Source organism: Aspergillus welwitschiae (genome assembly GCF_003344945.1).
Source record: "Aspergillus welwitschiae strain CBS 139.54b unplaced genomic scaffold BDQ94scaffold_42, whole genome shotgun sequence".
In the NCBI taxonomy this organism is placed as follows: Eukaryota; Fungi; Ascomycota; class Eurotiomycetes; order Eurotiales; family Aspergillaceae; genus Aspergillus; species Aspergillus welwitschiae.
The window spans coordinates 170,699-190,868 of record NW_020798736.1 but is presented as its reverse complement, the minus strand read 5'-3'; the positions used below and the strand labels follow the sequence as shown (position 1 = coordinate 190,868).

General features: G+C 49.9%; 7 protein-coding genes across 7 annotated transcripts; 2 read left to right on the top strand and 5 right to left on the bottom strand.

The window, feature by feature from the left end:
- Nucleotides 1-90: 90 nt before the first annotated feature.
- On the top strand, nt 91-1,748 carry BDQ94DRAFT_94819 (putative C2H2 finger domain protein). Its single transcript, XM_026776905.1, has 3 exons — nt 91-538; nt 590-729; nt 780-1,748. The coding sequence occupies exons 1-3, from the start codon at nt 121-123 to the stop codon at nt 1,542-1,544; spliced, it is 1,323 nt and encodes a 440-aa protein (XP_026621813.1). The 5' UTR covers nt 91-120; the 3' UTR covers nt 1,545-1,748.
- Nucleotides 1,749-2,950: 1,202 nt separating this feature from the next.
- BDQ94DRAFT_162573 (RMD1 family protein) lies at nt 2,951-5,130 on the bottom strand (the record flags this gene model as incomplete). The annotated part of the gene is made up of 4 exons (XM_026769576.1): nt 2,951-3,192; nt 3,245-3,430; nt 3,484-4,990; nt 5,080-5,130. The coding sequence occupies 4 exons, from the start codon at nt 5,128-5,130 to the stop codon at nt 2,951-2,953; spliced, it is 1,986 nt and encodes a 661-aa protein (XP_026621812.1).
- A 779-nt stretch (nt 5,131-5,909) lies between these two features.
- BDQ94DRAFT_151561 (uncharacterized protein) lies at nt 5,910-6,289 on the bottom strand. Its single transcript, XM_026767775.1, has one exon. It carries the CDS (start codon nt 6,150-6,152, stop codon nt 5,958-5,960), a length of 195 nt encoding a protein of 64 aa, XP_026621811.1. The 5' UTR covers nt 6,153-6,289; the 3' UTR covers nt 5,910-5,957.
- A 661-nt stretch (nt 6,290-6,950) lies between these two features.
- On the bottom strand, nt 6,951-10,118 carry BDQ94DRAFT_151558 (uncharacterized protein). Its single transcript, XM_026767774.1, has one exon. The coding sequence runs from the start codon at nt 9,707-9,709 to the stop codon at nt 7,526-7,528; it is 2,184 nt and encodes a 727-aa protein (XP_026621810.1). The 5' UTR covers nt 9,710-10,118; the 3' UTR covers nt 6,951-7,525.
- Nucleotides 10,119-10,452: 334 nt separating this feature from the next.
- Nucleotides 10,453-10,977, bottom strand: BDQ94DRAFT_151557 (uncharacterized protein). The gene has a single exon (XM_026767773.1). It carries the CDS (start codon nt 10,855-10,857, stop codon nt 10,696-10,698), a length of 162 nt encoding a protein of 53 aa, XP_026621809.1. The 5' UTR covers nt 10,858-10,977; the 3' UTR covers nt 10,453-10,695.
- A 2,181-nt stretch (nt 10,978-13,158) lies between these two features.
- Nucleotides 13,159-14,588, top strand: BDQ94DRAFT_151552 (uncharacterized protein). The gene is made up of 3 exons (XM_026767772.1): nt 13,159-14,065; nt 14,126-14,472; nt 14,540-14,588. The coding sequence occupies exon 1, from the start codon at nt 13,767-13,769 to the stop codon at nt 14,049-14,051; it is 285 nt and encodes a 94-aa protein (XP_026621808.1). The 5' UTR covers nt 13,159-13,766; the 3' UTR covers nt 14,052-14,065; nt 14,126-14,472; nt 14,540-14,588.
- Nucleotides 14,589-17,624: 3,036 nt separating this feature from the next.
- On the bottom strand, nt 17,625-19,755 carry BDQ94DRAFT_151543 (putative aspartate aminotransferase). The gene is made up of 6 exons (XM_026767771.1): nt 19,262-19,755; nt 19,120-19,198; nt 18,368-19,008; nt 18,029-18,316; nt 17,920-17,979; nt 17,625-17,871 (listed from the first exon to the last, which is right to left on the bottom strand). Exons 1-6 carry the CDS (start codon nt 19,379-19,381, stop codon nt 17,770-17,772), a joined length of 1,290 nt encoding a protein of 429 aa, XP_026621807.1. The 5' UTR covers nt 19,382-19,755; the 3' UTR covers nt 17,625-17,769.
- Nucleotides 19,756-20,170: the final 415 nt, after the last annotated feature.

Sequence of the window (20,170 nt, the reverse complement as noted above, 5' to 3'; positions counted from 1 at the left end):
CCACTCATAGCCTTCAACCAGCGCCGTGGAGTCATTCTGCGGCTACGCGTCAGACGGGCTACCGTGCAATTCTTCGACCGTCCTTGACCACCGTCCCTCAGCTCTTCGCGGGGTCGGGTCATGGACATCACAACTATTTTGAATAGAAAAGGTTCTGCCGCCATGGTTGCCGCAGACGGACATTTTGATCATCAGCATTTGGTACCGAATCCCGGGCTCGACCACACGTCATCGCCTAAGATGAAGTCGGAACCTGGTGTCTCCGATGCTGGTGATCAAGCTGTCCTTGCATACCCCCCTCATGGTCCGCTCGGCCAGGTGCCGAACATGGCCCATGATATGCGCTATGCACACCAGGCACACCCGGGGCCGGGGCTGCCCCTTTTGCAGAATCCTTTTGTTCCTGGGGCCTATGCCGGTAATGCTCAAATACCGAACGCCGGTGCCCCTCAAGGGAGGCCGGATCCTCCTCCCAAAACCTTCCACTGTGGTACTTGCGGTAAAGGATTCGCCCGCCGCAGTGATCTTGCAAGACACGGTAAGCATTTCTGACGAAATGTAGAGAGAACGGCCAGCTAACGCTACCTAGAACGCATTCACTCCGGTATCAGACCTCATGCTTGTGACTGGCCTGGCTGTGGCAAACAATTCATCCAACGTTCAGCTCTGACGGTGCACTCCCGAGTCCACACTGGAGAGAAGCCTCATATGTGCGAGAGATGTGGCAAGGTATGTACATGCTTTCTGGTTTGTATTTGAGCAGGACTAACGACTCGCAGCCTTTCAGTGATTCGTCCTCCCTAGCGCGGCACCGCAGAATCCATTCTGGGAAGCGTCCCTACAAGTGTCCTTATGCGAACTGCCAGAAGACATTTACTCGTCGCACTACCTTGACACGCCATCAGAACCACCACACGGGTACAATCGAGGAAGCCGCTGCAGAAACCGAGGCCAATCTGAGGCAAAACAAGGAGAGAGCGAGAATGCCTGGTGATATGTTCTCCGAGCATGGCTCTGTCCATTCTACCCCCTCTCCGGCACACCATCCTATCTCTCCAGCTGGCGATCTCCCTCCGTTGAATATGCCTCGCTCCGACTACTACATGCCGAATGGATCGATTCCACCCCATGTTCGCGGCGGTTTCACGCAGGCTAGTCCCCGGGCGTCCCCGACCGCCACGTCCCCATCGTTGTCTAGTTATGGTAGCGCTCCGCACCCCCGTCCATCGATGACTTCCCATCCGTCTGGGTACGGTCCTCCGCAGCCTCTAGAGCCGCCCGCCAACAACGACCACCGGCCCAATAGCGTTAGCGGAAGCCCGCACATGACCAGCCTGGGTTGGCCTTCTCCTTCGCATGCCAGCATCCCGTCGCCTGGCTCCGCAACCGACTTCTATCCTGAAACTAGCGGGCCCGCGTATCCGAGCGCCATGCCCCCTCACATGTACTTCCCCAACTCCACCATCCGGCGGCCCACGAGCACTGAACCGGATAGCTATGACCTGAAGCACAAGATGGAGAGCGCATGGTCGACTCCGGTCTAAATATGGGTAGTGGACAAAACTCTCCCAGCAGACGGCAGGGCCGCTAATCGAGAGAGTTGTCCTACTACGCATAACGTTTAGCATCCATTAGATGGTGCTAGGCGGATATAACATATTTCCTTTGTTGATTTCTTATTATTTCCTTTGTCATATTGGTCTGTTGCAGCATTATTCATCCCTTGTGTTTTACATCATGGCATACATCTTTTGGATATTCGATATACCGTCATCTTTGCATTTCCCAGTGTGGGTCACCAGCGCTGGAAGGAGTCCGGGCTAGCTGATTTGTCGCGTGCGCAGGATCCGAGTTGTCCGCTCTGTTCCATTCTTGTTATTCCTTTTGTGTGTCTAATGTGCGATACGACCACCAGGACGAAGCATAAAATATAGAGAGGTGGAAAAGGTGTCATGGCTCGGTCGGAATGGGGTTTGGGAATTCGGGGTCTTGGTCTGGTTTATGCTATTATTCCATCATCATCATCATCTGTGCATTTGTTCTATACCTATTCTCTTGTGTGTGTTGTACCCCCCCAAGCATCATCTTGTTCGTTGTTTCCTTACTTTCCTTTGTGTGACAATTTCTTGACGGCCTTTCATCCTTTTATTTACTCAGGTGTAGATGAACCTGTTCCTCGTCCTCATGTATGATAGAAATACACAACTACCATAGTATACTACTACCTTATTAGATGTACATCGATCGTTACTGTGGAAATGCACTCACTGCAGTGGAGTTTTCACCAGAAAAAAAAAGAAAAACTACTTCTTCCGGTATATCGCCCGTAAATGAATATCTATGTAGTGGTCTGCGCGTTTCTACCCAACCTTCCGAAATCTGATCGTGAGGAGAGCTCGACAGCTCATTTTACCTGAAACACCCACTAGCAAGGTTCTTCCCGGTGATGACGTACCCTCCCTGTCTGCCTCGCCTCGGCTCCGGAGGAGCTTTGACAGCTATGAGCTCATAGGTGCCTTAGGCCTTGTATTTAGGCCTAAGGCAGAAGATTAGGTGTTCTTGCCTGAGGCATTGAGTAGTATATCTCGATGCCTTAGGCAAATATGTATTAGATTCACTGTAGCGTAGATTATCTACATGATTCTTTGGTCGTGATGGCTTGGTGGATGAGACTTGATCGATTGATTAACTAGTATAAGTGTAATAGGTAACAGTGAAGGGATATATCCTGTCTTCTTTAGCTAAAATGACCTAACCTAATCACTGAAGGGAGATATCGCTTGAAGTAGACGTAGGAAATGAGTCTGTGGATTGCGTATGCTTACGGATTTGTGTGTAAAGTAAAGGAATAGAGAATGAGTGGTAGAGTTTATGATCCAGCCTGCTATTGTGAATGAAATTGGAAAGGGGGGTGGGAAAGATGAGTGAGTATTAGGTATGTATGGTATAATCAATACGGCAAGCCGGTGGTATTCAATGCTGCCATGCCTGCTGGAACTCCAGGAACAGCAGGTGCTGGACACGAGCATACGGGTGCGGGTGAAGTATGGCCGAGGGCTCGGGAGAGGATGGTAGTGATTGTTGAGGACGCGTCGTTCTCGCGGGCCGAGAGGAGGCCGAAGCGGAGGAAGACTTCGAAGGTGGTGACGAGGATGGAGATGATGATGAGGACGATGATGATCCAGGTTTGGTCTATTTATGTTAGTTTGGAGTTCTAGTTCCATGGTAGGGGATGATGGCATACGCGAGGTTCTGTTGTCGGCGATCGAATCGGAGAGGATCTCAGCCAGGTCGAGGAAGACACGGCAGCGTTCGTTGAGGACTTGGATTCGGGGCTTGATCTCGAGGTATTCGCGAACGGCGATGTAGAGCGGGTAGAGAGTGGGTTCGCTTTCCCAGAAAAAGTTGGGGACGTCGAGCATGTTGGATGCTGTATGAAGATTAGAAAGCTATCCAGCTTTATGGTTTCAGGGTGTCACTTACAGAGGTTCACTTCCACTCGGCTCTTGAACAAACTGCCCAGAATGCGGAATACTTCGTCTCGCTTCATTCCTAGGTTGCCAGTCATGGCGAGTCGGCGAGGGACGTCCTTGGCCTCGGCCATCTGGCGAGCCATGACTTCTTCGAAGAAGCAGAGCTTAGTACTCTGAGCAATGCCATGACTGATGGCTAGCTTGATCATGTGGTCGCCGCTGCGCAGAGTGATCATGTCATTGTAGACGCGCGGGCGTGAGATTTCAGTCGAATATTCGAAATGGAACTCCTCCGTTTCAAAGTCCTCTTCTTGCAATGGCATGGTAGCCAGTGGGATAGGTGACCCCGTTGCGGACGACGTCGCAAATGCCAAATCGGCCAGGAGATCCTTCTCTTGCTTTTCGGTGAAGTTCCAAAACACGACAACACCGTAGCTAAAGACAAACATCTCCGCCACATTGTATGATAGCCTCGACGACGCCGTTGCGCCAGCAGTCGGACCTGGCTGGCTGTGTCCAGTATCTTGACCAAACTGTTCCCTCGAGCCAGACTCAGCATGGTCTTCTCCACCAGCTTGATGCGGTTCATGTGGGTGCGAACCATGTTCATGACGGCCCCCAAACACCGAATGTTCCTCCGCCTCCGGCATATAGTCTTCATGATGATCTCGCAGCTCATTCCGCTCAATTTCCTCATCAAGCAGCGACTTCCCACCAGGCTTCTTCAGCACCGGACTACTCCTCAGCCTATACCCCTCATGCCCAGGCAACAACGGCAAGTGATACGCCGTATACAGACAATCATCGTAGAGCTTCGTCTTCCCCCCATGCCTCTCTTTCACAAACGACGCCAACGAGCTCATCTTATAAGCCTGCGCCGTACAGTACGCCGTCACTCTCGCCAACTTCTCCGCGCGCCGCGCCTTAGGCAACCTCTCCGCATAACTCTTCGCCTTCTCCGGAGCGACCTTCCTCCTCCTCATCAACTCCTCCTCCGCCAACAACGGGGCGATCTCATTATCGACGCCAAAATCTCCATCAAGCTTCTTCTGCGCCAGTAACGTCTGCCTCACCGCATCGGGGTTGAGATTCTTATCCTTCGCGATCCTCTGCACAAACTCCTCGTCCACCGTCTCCTCATCTTCCTCGTCCCCTTCTTCCTCTTCCTCGCGCAATTCGTCCCCGGCCTCTGGCAGAAGCACCAGCTTCTCACTGACTTTGGTTGTACGGGGAGGCAGTCGCGGCTGCGCTGCAAGTCGCTTCATGGTCGCTGCTGGGCTGACCGCACTGGATCCCCCGGTGGAGGAGCCCGCTCCGCCAGCACCGATTAAGCCGCCCGCGGCGGAAGCGAGACGGGAGCGCGGCCGCGCCCGGACGCTGCCTTGGGGCGGATGGCGCTGCTGCATGGAGGGGACGTCGGAGGTGTATTGGAGGACATTGTCGACTGTGATGAAACGGGTTGCGGGGGAGCGACGACGACGGGGTTGAGTGGTTTGTTGGTCTCGGGAGTCGGTCACCTGGATGATGATGGGCGTGGTTAGTTGGATTTCTAGTATAGATTGCGCCGGACGGAGGGAGGGGAGGTAGGGGGGTAATAGATGCTCACCAGGACATGAGGACTCCTTTGGCTTGGGCCACGCCCTCTTGCAGGGGTCATGGCTAATATACTGCTTTCTTTAGGTTGATAGGATTGTAGCGGTGGTAGTATCGACGGCAATTGATAAGCGCAAGAGAGCAAGGGTTGAATCGGACGGATTAAACGTCACCAAGCTGTGTCTGGCTTATCCGGTCGGTCGGGGAAAGATCCAGACTGGGATCGGCCGTTGGGATCACCCACACAGCGGGGTCGAGAGTAATGGATTGGGGTGTGTTATAGTAGTCGCATCACAGGGTCGTTTAAAGGAAAATGGAGGCCATGGGATTAGGATGAAAGAGAGCATGATGGAGGGAAAAAGATTCACGGTCAATTGAAGTATCCAAGCTCTGCTCTGGTCGCTGCCCACCGCCTGCGATGGGCCCGGCCGTAAACCCGATTGGGATAAACCCGATTAGGCATGGCGGGAACAGTAGACAGAATATAGAGCAGACTGGAATATGAAAAGACGGGGAGTGAATGGGATGAGCCAGGATGGATAGAATATATTAGATGAGTATGAGGGCATTAAAGAGGTGAGGTAGATGACTCTATGCTCTGAATGCCTGTATTCGACATACCAGTTTTAGTGTCTTTTGAACACTCAAGTATACTACCAACCTGACTAGTAAGTTCCAGCGAGCTCCTCTATTCAGAGAACTGGAATGTATTAAAGACAAAAGGTTCATTGATACTGTTATAATACGAAACCAATAGCTAAGTATCATTAAGACTGAAAGAAAGAAAGTCATCCCTACTATCCTCACCACTCAAATACTACATCCACCCACCCACCCACCAACCCACTTCCAGCTACAACCAAATATATACCTCATAACACATCCAAATAATCACCATCCAACCACCATAACCCCCAAATAACCAAACAACTTAAAACCCTCATCACAAAAAGTCGGGAAAATCCACACCCCAAGTAACCCGAGCATAAGTATGAACATGACATCATCCACCCACCCACTTACCCCAACCCATCGAACCGTAAAATACACACGTACCAATACATACCGACTCATACATACATACATACCTGCCTCCGTAAGGTATCCAAGTATACCTACCTACCTTAGTAGCGTATCCCTACCTATTCGGGACCAATCGGCCACTCCAGCCACGTGCCGATAGTGGGGGTGAGTACTTTACTTAGTAGTTTAGTGAGGAGGATTGGATGGAAAGGAAGGGGAGTTTTCTTTCCTCCCCCCTCATTACTCATTCAGTCCGATTGAAACTCCGATCCTGATAGGGTTTAGTGTGTATCATACCCAGCAAAAGTTTCCCTGGCAGATAATCTACTAGTATCGGTCAGCGATGATTGATGGGTGAGGGATGATCCGGGGTATAATACTGTCACTCATTGGTTCATGGTACTTGCTTCGTGCGTTGTGATTTTCATGTGTAGGATCAGTAATCAGTGATCTGACTAGATGATTGACGTGCTGATCATGTATAACATTGGTCGAGTCCATAACTGAGTAGGTGGTGGGTATTACTTTTTCCTTTCTGGTGGTTACTGCATGGGATGGATAGGAAGTAGAAGGGTTTTAGGATGCCATACAACGTAACTTGGTCAGACTTCTTTCTTTGTTGCTTCATTTAATCTTGGTTTTTGGGTATGGCGGGGTATTATCGACCAGATTGGGCTGGAATCAGCACCCGAGGATCTAATCGGGCAAAGAAAAGAAAACAGAAAGAGAGACAGCCACATGAGGGGCACGACGGACGGACGGACGGTTCGTGTTGCTGGGCCTATTTGCGGAGTATCGGAACGAACTGGAAGGAAGAAAGACAAAATGAGTGCGGGAAGTGCCTCCGTCGGGCCACTGAATTCCTGATTCCTGAATAGCCAGTCTACTATCTACTCCTGCATTCAAACTAGCTTTACTTACTGTAGGAACGGAGGCCACAGGAACGAAAATGGTGTATGAATCTTGTCTTTCATTGGTCTCTAAACTCATGTCCGTCTCCCGGTATCGAAGACTCCTTGCAGCGTCCTTGCTTCTGGCCCTCCATGACAGTCCGGCCTCTAATATGTACCCATTCCCATTACATGCATGCTCTTTGTCAGCGTGATAAGATGCAGAGATATGCCAATCAACAAAGGAAAATAATAAGGAAATTAACCAGATAGAAAAAAGAAAAAAAGAATCCAAAGAAAATCCAAGCGTCAACAGCATCCACCTGGTCCCATGAAACGCCTCGAAGCACTTTTTCTGTTATCCGGCTTCGTCATGCTAAACAAAACAGACACAATGGTAGTCGAGAAGAACAACATCGTGGAATAATAACAGGAACCCCGTTCTGTCAATGTCCGGGACCAGACACCATAATAAACAAGGGTCGAGAAATAGATAAAAAAAAATAAATGAAATAAATAAAATCATGCAAATGCCATATTCTGTCGTTAGAGCCCACCCCGGAGCTGTTGATGTTCGGCCCATATCTCTTCCTTCATCCGCCGCAGACTAATGTGCTGCCTCTGGAGCTTCTCCAAGTCGGCTCGCGACGGATTCTGCTGAGAGGCCAATGCGTCATGTAAGGCGTGGTATTTGGCGTAGAACCGCTTGAACTTCTTCGACTTGTCGTGCAACTCCTGGATGGTAACTTCGCGGCGGAGAGGGGGCGAGGCGCTCCCAGTGCTGCCACTGGACGTGCTCACGGCTCGCCGCCGTTTGTGTTCCAGATCCCCCGCAATACGCCCGGGGACTTGAGCTAACGCTGCAGGCCGCTCAAGCTCCGCCTTGCGCTTCAAGGGATTGGCTACTCCAGCCGGTTTAGATACACCATTGGTCTTGACCACTTTCCTCACGGTGGGCGCGCTCGCAACAGGTCTGGGCTTGTTGACCTGGGTTATGAGGGGCGATGATGACGAGGAACTTGAAGAATTGTTTTGGCTTGAAGAACGACTGCGATTTTGGATATCAGAGGCGTTGGTTGGGGGGGAAGACCCGAGGGGCGACGGTTTTTGAGGGGATTTCTGAGGGGACTTCTGCGCGGGAGGTCGCGAGGAAGGAGGCCTCTTTGCTGCCATAGGCCGATGAGACGCTTGGTCGATCGGCTCCGATTTAGGTGTAGCTTCTGGCTGCTCCACCTTCGGGGTAGGCGCATGAGAGGATTCCCTGGGAGGGCTGGGCTTCTGCAGTTTGGTCTGCGGTTTTGGTTCAGCCTTTGCCTTTGCAGGCTGTGGCTTCTCGGTTGACGATGCATCTGGCAGATCGGTGTCGTCCTCATCCGAGTCATGAACGAATTCCGCCGACTTGAACTTGCCCTCCGGCTGTTTCGCGGTCGTCTTCCGCTCCGCCTTCTTGGTGACGCGTCCCGTCAAGGTACTGTTACCCGCAACCTTGCTCTTTGCGGCGGTCCGTTTCGCACCGGCATCCTTGTCGCCGGGCCGTTTCTTCTGCGCGACCGTCCCAGATCTGGGAGCTGACGTCGGCTCACCCGTCCTTGGTGTTAGACCATTCCCACTAGCCTTGTCGGTCTCCTGACCCGTAGTGTAACCATCCTTGCTATTGTCATCAGATGTCTGTACCTGTATCCGAGGCGTGGCAGCTTTCTTGATGGGACCCGTCCGCAAGTCCAGGCGTGATAAGCACTTGCCCTTTCCGCGTTCTTCCTTGGGAAGAAGCATCTGCCAGAGCTTGTCGGACCGGGAGATTCGCAGGCGATCGAATGCAGAGATGGCATTCTCAATTGCCTCCTGTCGATCTTCCTGGGAGGGATAGGGAAATTTCCACACATCAAGCTCTCGATAGGTTTTATCTTTAAGATCGAACTTCTCTGGATTGATTCGGTTTTCGGTGCCGTATTTCCGGGCCAGAGTCTCGCAGTCTTCGAGGGACGCGCGAGTTTGTCGCGCGAGGAATTTGGCGGAAACTGCCCGGACGGCGAGGAGGTGAATGAAGGGGACCTTTAGAGCCTCAAGGCGAATGCGATCTTTGTTTTGAGAAAGCGGAGCGGAGGTAGGCGTAAGCGGAGGTATGGATGCAGGTGATCGAGCAACTCCCAGAGCCGGGCTCGAGGAAACGGAGCGATTGGCAGTAAGCAGTCGATCCTTTTCCAGCTCCACCTTGCTTGCCGGAGCACGACCCAGACGAGCAGTCTGTTTTCCAGTGCCGTATCGGCTGTCGCCTGCCCGCAGAGCTCTCACTTCATCAATGCTCGTGATTATGGCGGTCTTCTTCGACTCTTTCCCTCTTTCGAAGGCATTTAGACTTTGCTCCAAATTGGCCAATGCCTGGTCAGCACTCGCGGTATCTTCCTTCGCCTTCTGGACCTCCAAGCTATGGCTCAAAACACCGCTGAAATATAGGTTTTCCTTGTCCGCGGAGCTACTGCTATATAGCTCTGATCGACACGTCTCGGGGAGGGGATGAAATTGTTGGGATTTGGAGCCGTAGTAGAGAGTCGCATGTTTTCCCAGGCGAACTCGGGCTGTTTGATCGTTCCGGAGGCTCTGGATCAGCTCATCAAGAGTGCTCTGAGCTAAATTCAGCCGCATAATCTGAACAGGCTTGGTGGTAGCATCATTGCCGTGGTTGTCTCGGCAGAGAGACAACCCGGACTCGGGGACCTCGAGAGCCGGCATGAGGTAGGTTGCAGAAAGGACAATGTAGAGATAATCGAAGAGGTCGAGGCGGAGGGAGGGAGGAAGAGGGCGAGATACGTCCGAGTCGATCGGAGGAGAGGAATTGAGAGGAGGGAATGATTCGAGATCCGGAATACAGACGGTTGGCAGCGTAGAAGCTGCAGGTCAGCGGCCGAATGCACGGAAAGGCGTGTCAAGACAATACGCCATAAGATCAAGCAACGGCACTCAGGAAAGTGAGGGAGAGGAAGTCTGCATAAGAGGAAGCAAACGAAGAGTGAAAGCCAACAAGACCCATGGCAAGAAGGGTGGTCTTGAAGGTTGTCGGAAAGTGCAGAGAGAGAGTAGGTGTGAATGGATGCGTGGGAGGGAGAGAAAGAAAGAGAGACGGAGAGGGAAGAAGGAAGAGGGGAGGGTGAGGGGAAGAGAGAGAGAGGGAAGGGGAAGGGGAAGGATGAGATGAGATGATGCCAAAGGAACGGGGGGATGCGAGTGTAAGGCGGCCTTGGAGCGGAGAGTGCCAGTCGGGACAAGACCAGAGGCGTGAGTTGAGGTATTGAGGTATTGAGTGGGGAGGAGCGGTATGGTATCGTTCAGGGTACCTTGCTCGTTTTGGTTCCAGAGTCCTGTAAAGTAGGGTGTCAAAAAAGGTTAACTCACTAACCAAGTGACCCGAAAATTATAATAATAATAATAATCATCATCATAATAATTAAGCCTAGAATAATAAGGGAACAACCCGACCCTCTAAACCAGAAAGAAAAAATAAAACTAAAATAATCCAAAAGAATATTTATTTTCGCAATCATTTCTCAAGGACGCTATCACACCCTGGGTTAGTTAGGCAGGCACTAGCCCAGCCAAAACACCAGCAGAATCCCAATCCTGGCCCTCCATCATACGGATCACTAATTAAATTTACCACTTATGTTGACCTGCAGACTCTCCCAAATCCCTCCTACGACGACATCCTCACGGCTGCTAAGCTAACCTCCATCTTCCTCCCGAGCCTTTTTCTTTTTCATTTTATTTCCCCTTTCCACTGCGGTACCTGCCTGCTGCCGTAATAGCCTCTCTGCTTCCGCGGAGGGAGAGTGGAGTTGGCCACCGCCGCCGGCACCGCTATTATTACCGTAATAAAAGACCATGCACCTTGAACTCGACAAGGTATAGGGAAAAAAAGAAGAGAAAAAAAAAAAAAACTCCGTTTGATAGGCTGCAAAGACAGCAGCTCTTGGAGCGGGGAGGGGAACAAAAAAAAAGAAAAATAGAATAAACAACAAGGCGGGCAGGAAATGTGGCAAAGCCGAATGCAAGGTGTGTAGTAAGCCCGAGGCTAACACCATCTATCTACCCCATGGTAGAGAGTTAAGTACTACAATGGGTAGGTAGCGGGTGCCCTGTTCTTTGACCTGGCAACGTAGTGACCATAACTCTGGCATGACTTGTCGGAAGAATAATCAAAGGGGATACACGAATAATATTAGGAAAGGGTAAAAAAGAAGAAAGATAGTACGACCACTAGTCTGGCAGACGGCCGACAGTATGGAGTCCAACTTTACTTCTCGAGGACCAGGTGTCGGTGCTAAAGACTTTCTAAGGGAGGTAGTCTGATCCTTGACGGGGTCCTCAAGTGGATGGCATGCGATGGAACGTGTATTACGCAGACTTACGGGGGTGGGTGTGCTGAGTTGAGGTGTGGTGTATGTATCTGGATTACAACTCCCCCGGGGCGTTTGATGGATGAAAGTCGGTTTCTTCTGGAACAATTGATCCCTACCAGCGATCGATCCGAGGGAAGCCTGGGATGCATTCAAAGTGACAAGGGGAGAGAGACACCATTTGTTATCTATTCAATTCGACTATAGTCCTAAATATATTATTGTCTACATACCCTTGTATTTCTTTTTTTTGGCTTTGTTGTCTCAAGTATAATGGAATGACAGCGGGTTTCACTTTATTATAGATTTCTTTACGAACCCTTTTTTTTCTTGTCTCGCATTTTTGCCTGTGAAAGGCAACAGAAAGTCCCAACCCCGAAAGGTAGGATGATGAATGATGCCTGGGTTTGGGTCCGATTACGGGGCCGGTATTTTTTACCCGGACGTGTTGTCGTAACTCTTCTGTTCAGGTTGTACGACGGACGGACTGACTGACTGACTGACTCCATTCTGGGTGGTGGTACAAAACGGGAACTGCTTGTTCGACCACCCTTTATTGTAGCTCACTAGTCAATTAGTTAGGTAGTTAGCTGGGAGTCTAGCTACTTTCTTACGCCATGGCCATGCCTCTGCCACCCAGCGTCCCCACCACCCACTGATGACAAGAATGGGTCACATCGGCCATTCATCTGGAACCACTCCTATCGTCTCCTGCTGCCTGCCTTGATCGGGTCGTTTCTCCTGGCTAACTCACTAGCCAAATAACAATGGAGGGGCGCCTCATCATGGGGGTGGTTGCTGCAGCAGCGAGAGCAGCCAGCAATTCATGAGCCATGGATGATTATTTTATTTCTGTTTTCAAACCATATGATTCGGCACCGGATATAGAATAGACAATAGAGGACAAGAAAGGACGTCACAAAGTGCCCAAAGTTTAATATCGAGTCGCACTATTTTCTGAAGAGTCGCGGCCGGTAATTTAATTAACTCAACAATACCTTGTTGGCTGGCTGCTGACTGGAAGGGAAGCAGATTCCTAAGCAGGTTTAATACACGTTCGGCAGTGAATGGACAGTAAGGTGGTACGGGAATTTTAGAAGAATTGAATGGATCAATCAAAGGACAGAACAGAGATGTATTGTCGAGCAGATGACCAATACCAGACTTTTCTACAAAGTGACGAAAGAGTTAAAAAAAACAGGAGTGTCTACTGATCTACTAACTGAATGGAAGAGAGAACGTATGAGATCAGATATCAGAGAGAGAGAGAAAGTGAGTGAGAGAGTGTGTGCCTTGCTTGGATTACACTTTACCAGTCATCCGAACGGTTTCTCGCATCCCATGATTCAGACAATACCAGGTACCGGGGTTGTCACCGGATCGCTGCTTAATCCAGTAATGAAACTGAAAAGCTGAGCCACTGGTTCAGCTTGACGGCAGATCACCCGCCGACCAGCCTCGACCCTTTCTTATTTCCGGCGGATGATCGGAAGGGGAAGGGGGAATTCCCGTAGGGTGAGAAAAAATAGAGGAGGGAGGAGAAGGACGGAGGGTGATTCCCAGATTACCGGTTGACAAACCCGCGCGACATCCCGCACCGCCAGGAGAAGGGGGAAAAAAAAAAAGTCAAAAGCAAAGATAACACAAAAGGGAAAAAAAAAGAAAAGAAAAGAATGCAAGATGGTAAACCTGCATGGACAGGGCACTTGCTCTCGTGCAGGCCAAACTTAATACAGAGGTACGGGCAGCACAAATCGGGAGGTGATGGTCCAATCTCAGACAGTCCAGAAACCACACGAGTTTCCTAGTCGGGGTCGGATAAGCTGGTAGGTCACGGGGGAAGTGGTCACAATCGAACTGCTCCTTTTAGACTTATTTTTGTTGTATTTTTACTTACTCCGAATAGTAGACTATTGCTATGCTACGGATGAGCTGAATGGAAGGAGAAATTCAAGCGCCGGAATTAATTATAAGGTCGCAGGACATGGAGAGATCGCGGAGATTCAAAATCAATATGGCGGGTGATGACGATGGACATGAGATCCCAGCTCCAGGTTACAGTCCGGCCGAGGTTCTAACCGAAACAAACCAACCAGATGATCCTTCCACTGGGGAGGGATCTATTGGCTAGGAAGATCTCTCTTGCTGATGAAGATTAAGTACGATGTCCGTCCGTTAGTCAGTAACTGAAGAGGGGGTGGGATCAGGGCAGGGGAGAATGAAAACGAGAAAAAGGAAAGAAAAAGGTTTCATCTAGAGGGAATAATTGGTCCCCGGCTTCCCAGAAAAGGATGGACCGCCCTGTGATCATTCCAGTTCAGTAATGAAGGGGTGAACGGTCAGCTCTTTTCTTCAAGAGCTTCTTTGAGACTCTAGTGTCTGAACACAGTGCATACATGGCATCCACTATGGTCTTTGATCAACCCGGGCGTTCGTCCATCCACCACTTCATTGCTTTCTCTCGAGGTTATCTAGCGCACCCCCCGACCGGGTGTTATTTCCGTTACTGTATCCCGACCTGGGATTCGTTTATGGACAGACAGGCGATAGTCCAATCAAGCAAGGCTCATCCTGACCAGGTTCCTGTAGGGCCGGTACATCGAAAAGGTGGGGAAAGAATGCGCACAGGACGTTCAGACGTCGAGCGATCAAGGAAAAGTCAAGTCACATACCTCGATTGACAGGAAAAGAAAAGGAAAGTAACAAGTATCAATCGCGCCAGCAGCTCAAAGCGGACGCAACTAACACCCTGTAGACAAACGACTGCATCAGCATGACTTGGGCATTCAGTGTCATGCATGTTAGGTAAGGTGGATGTGTGTATTCGAGTATCTGCTATACACACGCCTGCGCGCGCGCGCTGTGGGCAACCGGGCAGCCTGAACTCGTGTTGATGATTGGCGAGGCGTTTCCACGTGTTTTGAGCCCCGGCGAGTGGATGTGGAAGTGGAAACTGAAGGCCGCCTCGACATCGAGTCACTCTCTGGTTGAAGCTAGACATATCGATACGATAGGATGACTTTGCAGTAAGGCAGGCAAGCAAGCACTGCACTACTAACTACTAATCAGAATGGAGTAGTACTATCAGCTCCATTAAACCAAGTAAGTATACGGATACTCCGTGACAGTAAGTGTCCAGCATTTGCCACTGCCGCTTAGACCGTCACAGGGAATGGGCCCTGCATTACTCTGTCGGAGTTACTACGAGGCGTAACAGACACACTAGCCAGAGGAGCAGCAGCAGCATGCAGCTGCTGTGGCTTGCCCTCAATCATTCCCAGTTCCCTCTCTGACTTACTTTTACACCTGTTTTGTGTGCACTGGATGTCGGTGACGTAATGGGATATCTGATCACCTTCAACAGCAGTATACTGCTATCCCCTCATTATCCAGGTATCTCATTTTCATGATATGGTTTCTGTAGTAGCCAGCGAGTTTACATAAGGATGTAGTCTATGTAGACCCTCAGACACAGAAGGTCAGAATGACACCGTCACTCAGCAGGATGCATCTAACCCATCTGGAATGCAACCCCCAAATATGACTAACCAAGTAACCGAACTTCATTTTCCCTTTCTATCACCCCAGCCTACTGGAATAGGCATACACGGACTGACTGTGTAAGTTCAGATGTGAAGTTCCCGCCCGAACGGGAAATGCTGGAGGGATGATGGCTGGCTGGGAAATTGATCATTGGTGGGCCTGATTTCATGCGAGGGGAAGGAAGCAGAATGAATACGGTATGCGTATTTCACAACTTACGTACTTACTCTAGTATATTACAATACGTTTAATACGGGGACTGACAATGGAGCCAGCCATTGCCAGCACATCATCGACACAGCATCACATACCTACTAGTAGTTACCAGGTTGCTGTGCTTACTAGCACCTACTAAGAATAAATTAGCTAGCTAGTTAGTCAACTCTAGCTGGTAAGTAAGCAGAGCCCCTCACAATAATAAATCATTTACACTCCAAACAGGAGAATCAATATCAAGAAGAAGGGAAATAAAAAGGGATCAAAAGGACAAGACTCGAACTCGATTCGATCCCCACACATCCACCCATATCCACATCCACCCTCGAAACTAATTAGTTAGTTATCTACTACTATTGTAATGTACCTATCTTACCCCCTTTCCCCTAAGATACTGAGTCAACTTAACTACCCAAGTAACATAATCAGTAAGCAAGCAAGCAAGCAAGCACCTATTTTCCTCGACTGTATCTGCAGTGAAACAATTCCAATGCCCAAGCTCTCGAGCCAGCCAACCAACCAATCCATACATAGCTAGACTACTTACTACGAGTAGTAGTAGTTACTTATCCAGCTGAAACGTGCCAGGACCCTCCTGGTTTGCTTTACCCCTGTCTCATCAGCACCACCACCCCCTCATACATAAAGTAATCTACATACAAAAAATAGAATGACCATCCAATCCCCCCTCCCCTAGTCCACAAGCCAAAACGCTCTACATGCGTTCGTTGATCCGGATGCCTCCTACCGGGATAGCCGATTAACAATGATGATCCCTACCGCCGAGTAATGACCTATTTTAGGGGGGAGGGAGCGTGGGAAACGGAACTGTTAGCGAAACTGGAGTAGAGTAAGTTAAGTGTGAATGTTCTATAAATAAATAGTTAAGTAGCACAGCCGGGGTACTGCAGTGCTTTTTTGGATACAAGGATATGAAAGGAAAGAGAAGATGAGCTAAAGTGCAGTGCAGTGCAATTTACCCCATAGTTACTAACTAGTTAGTTAGTTAGCAACTCGAAAAGCAGACAGTAGGAAAGGAAAGTAACTAGATGGATAGATAGATCTGCAATGTGTCTTACATAGCCACACCTCTACCTAAGTAAAGGGCATGGAAATGAGGCTGAGCAGGCAGCCTGGCAGGGCATTCATACCTAAGTAGCTAACTAGTTAACCACGGAGTAACGGAGTACTAGGGTAATTAATTGGTGGGCTAGTTAGTCACTCCCTACCATCACCGCCACAAACAAGCAATGAAGCAAAGCAAACACCTTTTAAAGAACCACAGAAAAAGAAAACTAGAGTCATTAATTGTGAAGCAATAAGCGATACAACCGCGCTAAGCTGATATTACTTCTATACGTACCTACACAGACTGTTTCTTACATAGTAACATAACGCAGCTACACTGGAATAGTGATATTATTCATTCAGTCAGTCCAGTCAGTCAATCGGGTATTCTCTAGAATTCCTATTCACCAGATGATAGTAAGACTACAATCATTTTTTGAAATACAAACAAGCTCATCACCAAAAGAAAAGCCAGGACCGAGACTCAGTTACCATAGCAATCATCCCACATCACTAATTTCACCCCCAGGAGTAAGTTAACTGGAGTGGAGGAGACTAACGTTCGATATAGTATAAAGACCGGTAAACGGGCCCCCCCATCCTCCTCCCCCCCCTCCGGCCCACTTACCATACCCAGAATAGAAGGATACATACGTACCTTATGAAGGAGGTAATTAGTACAGTATAGACAGAATATAGGGGTTACTATAATAATAATTATTATTACTAGAGTATTCTAACCCAGATTGATTAAAAGTAGGCAAAACACACCGATGGATCGTACGAGAGATCTCCAGATCAAAGATTGCAGAAACCAGGCAATCCACTTACCCATAGTCTACTGATCCCGGATGACTGTGCCCGAAGAAAGGTGCCCTAACGATATGATATGATATGATGTGACTCAGGGGCTAGCTACTTTCTTACTTACACTACGCCGTACTAACTAGTTAGTTGTTAGTAAATACGTTCAAACAAACAAGGCACAATCCTATCCAATCCCCTCCCAGCCTCGTGAAAAAAAAAGATTCAAACTACTGTAATGTAAGTAGCAGTAATGCGGCATCTCATACATCGTACCAATTAGGCAGCATGCTCCTGATAGATCGATCAATTCCTTCGGTTTCTTCATGGCTCGCATGAAAGGGCCAACTCATACCTCTCTTTCTTCACTCGTGGTGGCTGGGGAGGATGTAAGTGCGATCTGATCTGGGCTATCTACTATCTACACCGCTACATGTCTCGCCCGACTCGTGCGTTGCGTTGGTGTGGCGACAGATCCCGTACCAGAAAAGTATGTGTATGTGGGTTTGCCTGCTATGTGACCTGTGTTTTCGGAGGGTCCGGATGCAAATTGATATGGATGGTCTAGGCCTAGAGTATTTAGCATCTTGGGTTGAAAGTCAATTGGTTTACGAGTCATGCTGGACAGCAATAATGTCATCCAAATCGTTGAAACTTGCTTAGATACTTAGATATGCTAATGTCACACATGGATATCAGTACAACGGGATACCAATCCCTGATCTACGTTTTTTCTATGAGCAAATGGTCCCCTCCCTGGATGCTCACTTAACCGGTGATCTTGTAGATGGACTCGGCGAGACGCTTGACGTTGCCGCTGGTGATACCGGCCACGGAGATACGGCCGTCCTTGGTGGCGTAGACGGAGTGCTGGACGAGTTAGTATATGCAAGAGATATAAGGAATAAGCTGGCTTACCTCCTTGGCCAGAGCGTCCATCTGCTCGGGCTTGAGACCAGTGTAGGCGAACATGCCGATCTGTCGCCTGTCAGTGATTACTCGTGTCAGTGATTGTTCTGGATCCTACCTGGCTGGTGATGTGAGACCAGTCGTGCTTGCTGCCAAGCTCCTCCAGGTTCTTGCGGAGGAGAGCGCGCATCTCGATGATGCGGTCGGCCATGCCCTTGACCTCACCCAGCCACTGCTCGTTGAGCTTGGCGTCGTTCATGATGGTCGAGGCGATGCGGGCACCGTGGATGGGAGGGTTGGAGTAGAAGGGACGGATGAGGATCTTGATCTGAGAATCCACACGCTTCTTCTCCTCGGCGGACTCGCAGACGAGAGAGAAGGCACCGACACGCTCGCCGTACAGACCCTATATATCGCTTAATACTGAATCATACATCGAGTCATGCATCAGTCTTACCATGTTCTTGGCGAAACTCTGGCAAAGAGCAATGTTGTGGCCCTCCTTCACGAAGTGACGGGGAGCGAAGGCATCCTGGTCAGCGTTACCACTGGCAAAGCCCTGGTAAGCCATGTCGAAGAAGGCAAAGTGACCCTTCTGCTTCATGACGTCGCTGATCTGGCGCCATTGCTCCTGGGTGGGGTCGACACCGGTAGGGTTGTGAGCGCAGGCGTGGAGAAGGATGATGCTGTTCTCGGGGGCAGCCTTGATGTCGGCAAGCAGGCCATCGAAGTCAAGCCCAATGGTGTCCTTGTTGTAGTAGCGGTACTTGTCAACCTCCAGACCGGCGTCCTTGAAGACAGCGGCGTGGTTGGCCCAGCTGGGGGTGGGGAGGTAGACCTTCTTCGCGTGAGGGTAGAAGCGCTGCAGGAAAGCTCCACCGATTCTCAGAGCGCCGGTACCGGAGATGGTCTGGGTGATGACGAGACGGTCCTCCTTGAGGACGGCGGAATCGGCACCGTAGGCCAGCTCAGCAGCAGCCTTGGTGAAGGCAGGGATACCGGTGATACCGGCGTATTCCTTGTCGAGGCGGGTGGCGACAACCTTGTCCTCCGCAGCACGGACGGAAGGCAGGACGTAGGGCTTGCCCTGGTCATCACCTGTTTGATCGCAAAGGAATTGTCAGACTATTGAACGTTGGAAGTTGGTTGTTTGGCGTGATCGGGAGATGGTATGGTTGGAAAGTTAAACTGAAACAGGGTGATGCTTACGGTAAGCACCGACACCAAGGTTGATCTTCTCCTGGAAGGTGTCGGCCTTGTAGGCCTCGGTGATACCCAGGATAGCATCCTATAGAGCCAATGGATCAGCAATGGCATCACAACAGCAATTGGGATGTGTTGGAGAGCTTACGGGAGGACCCTGAGGCACGTTGGACCAGGCGGAGGCGTGTCTGGCGCCGACAATAACGGTGCGCACACTAGCGTCACGGGTAGCAGCCTTACGGCTGGCGACTCTGAGGGTGGACAGCATGTTGAATGGAGGATGGAAAAAAGGGAAGAGAAGAAAGAAGAGGAGGAAATGAGCAAGCACTCCAAGAGACCAGGGAGGAGATGATCAGAAGAAAAGGCCGGGGCCAAGGGAGCTGGCAAGAAGTACTTGAATGAAGGCTGGAATCGGGGGAGGAGACGAGCGGGAGAGACGAGGTCGGCGATAGTTATTTTATTTTTTGAGTCACTGGAACTGCCTTTGGACTAGTCGAGTTAGTCCTGTAGGGAGTTTCCGGGGAGAAACGCGGGAGGCATCGGATTGGCCACGCCCTCCGCATTGCCAGCAGGTGACTTTGTGCTTGTTTGGCTGGTTTGCATGGCATGGCTGGCAGCTGCAGGAAGCAGGAAGCAGGAAGCAAGAAGCAGGAAGCAGGCTGCACATATTATCCCTTGAATGCAACTCCATAGTAGTATATTATTTATTCACTGGCATCTTGAATAGAATTGTATATTTCTCTACTAACTAACTGGTTGACTACTATCTGAATAACATGAGATGTCAAATGTCATCATCACGGAGCGTGGATTCCCTCATTGACAGATCGCACCACAAATGATGAGCCCGTCCCGCTCTCCCCGGTGAACTCTTTTAGTATCGAGGGAAAATCCATGGATGGGCTGAGGTTGGCCTTCCCCTCACGAGGAGTTGGGGTAATTAATCTACACCCCCCTACCACTTGCTAGTCACCACTTCCCACCATCATCTCACCATCAACTACTACTAGTATATAAATCTGCAGCATTGACTCCATTCCCCTTCTGCTAACTACGT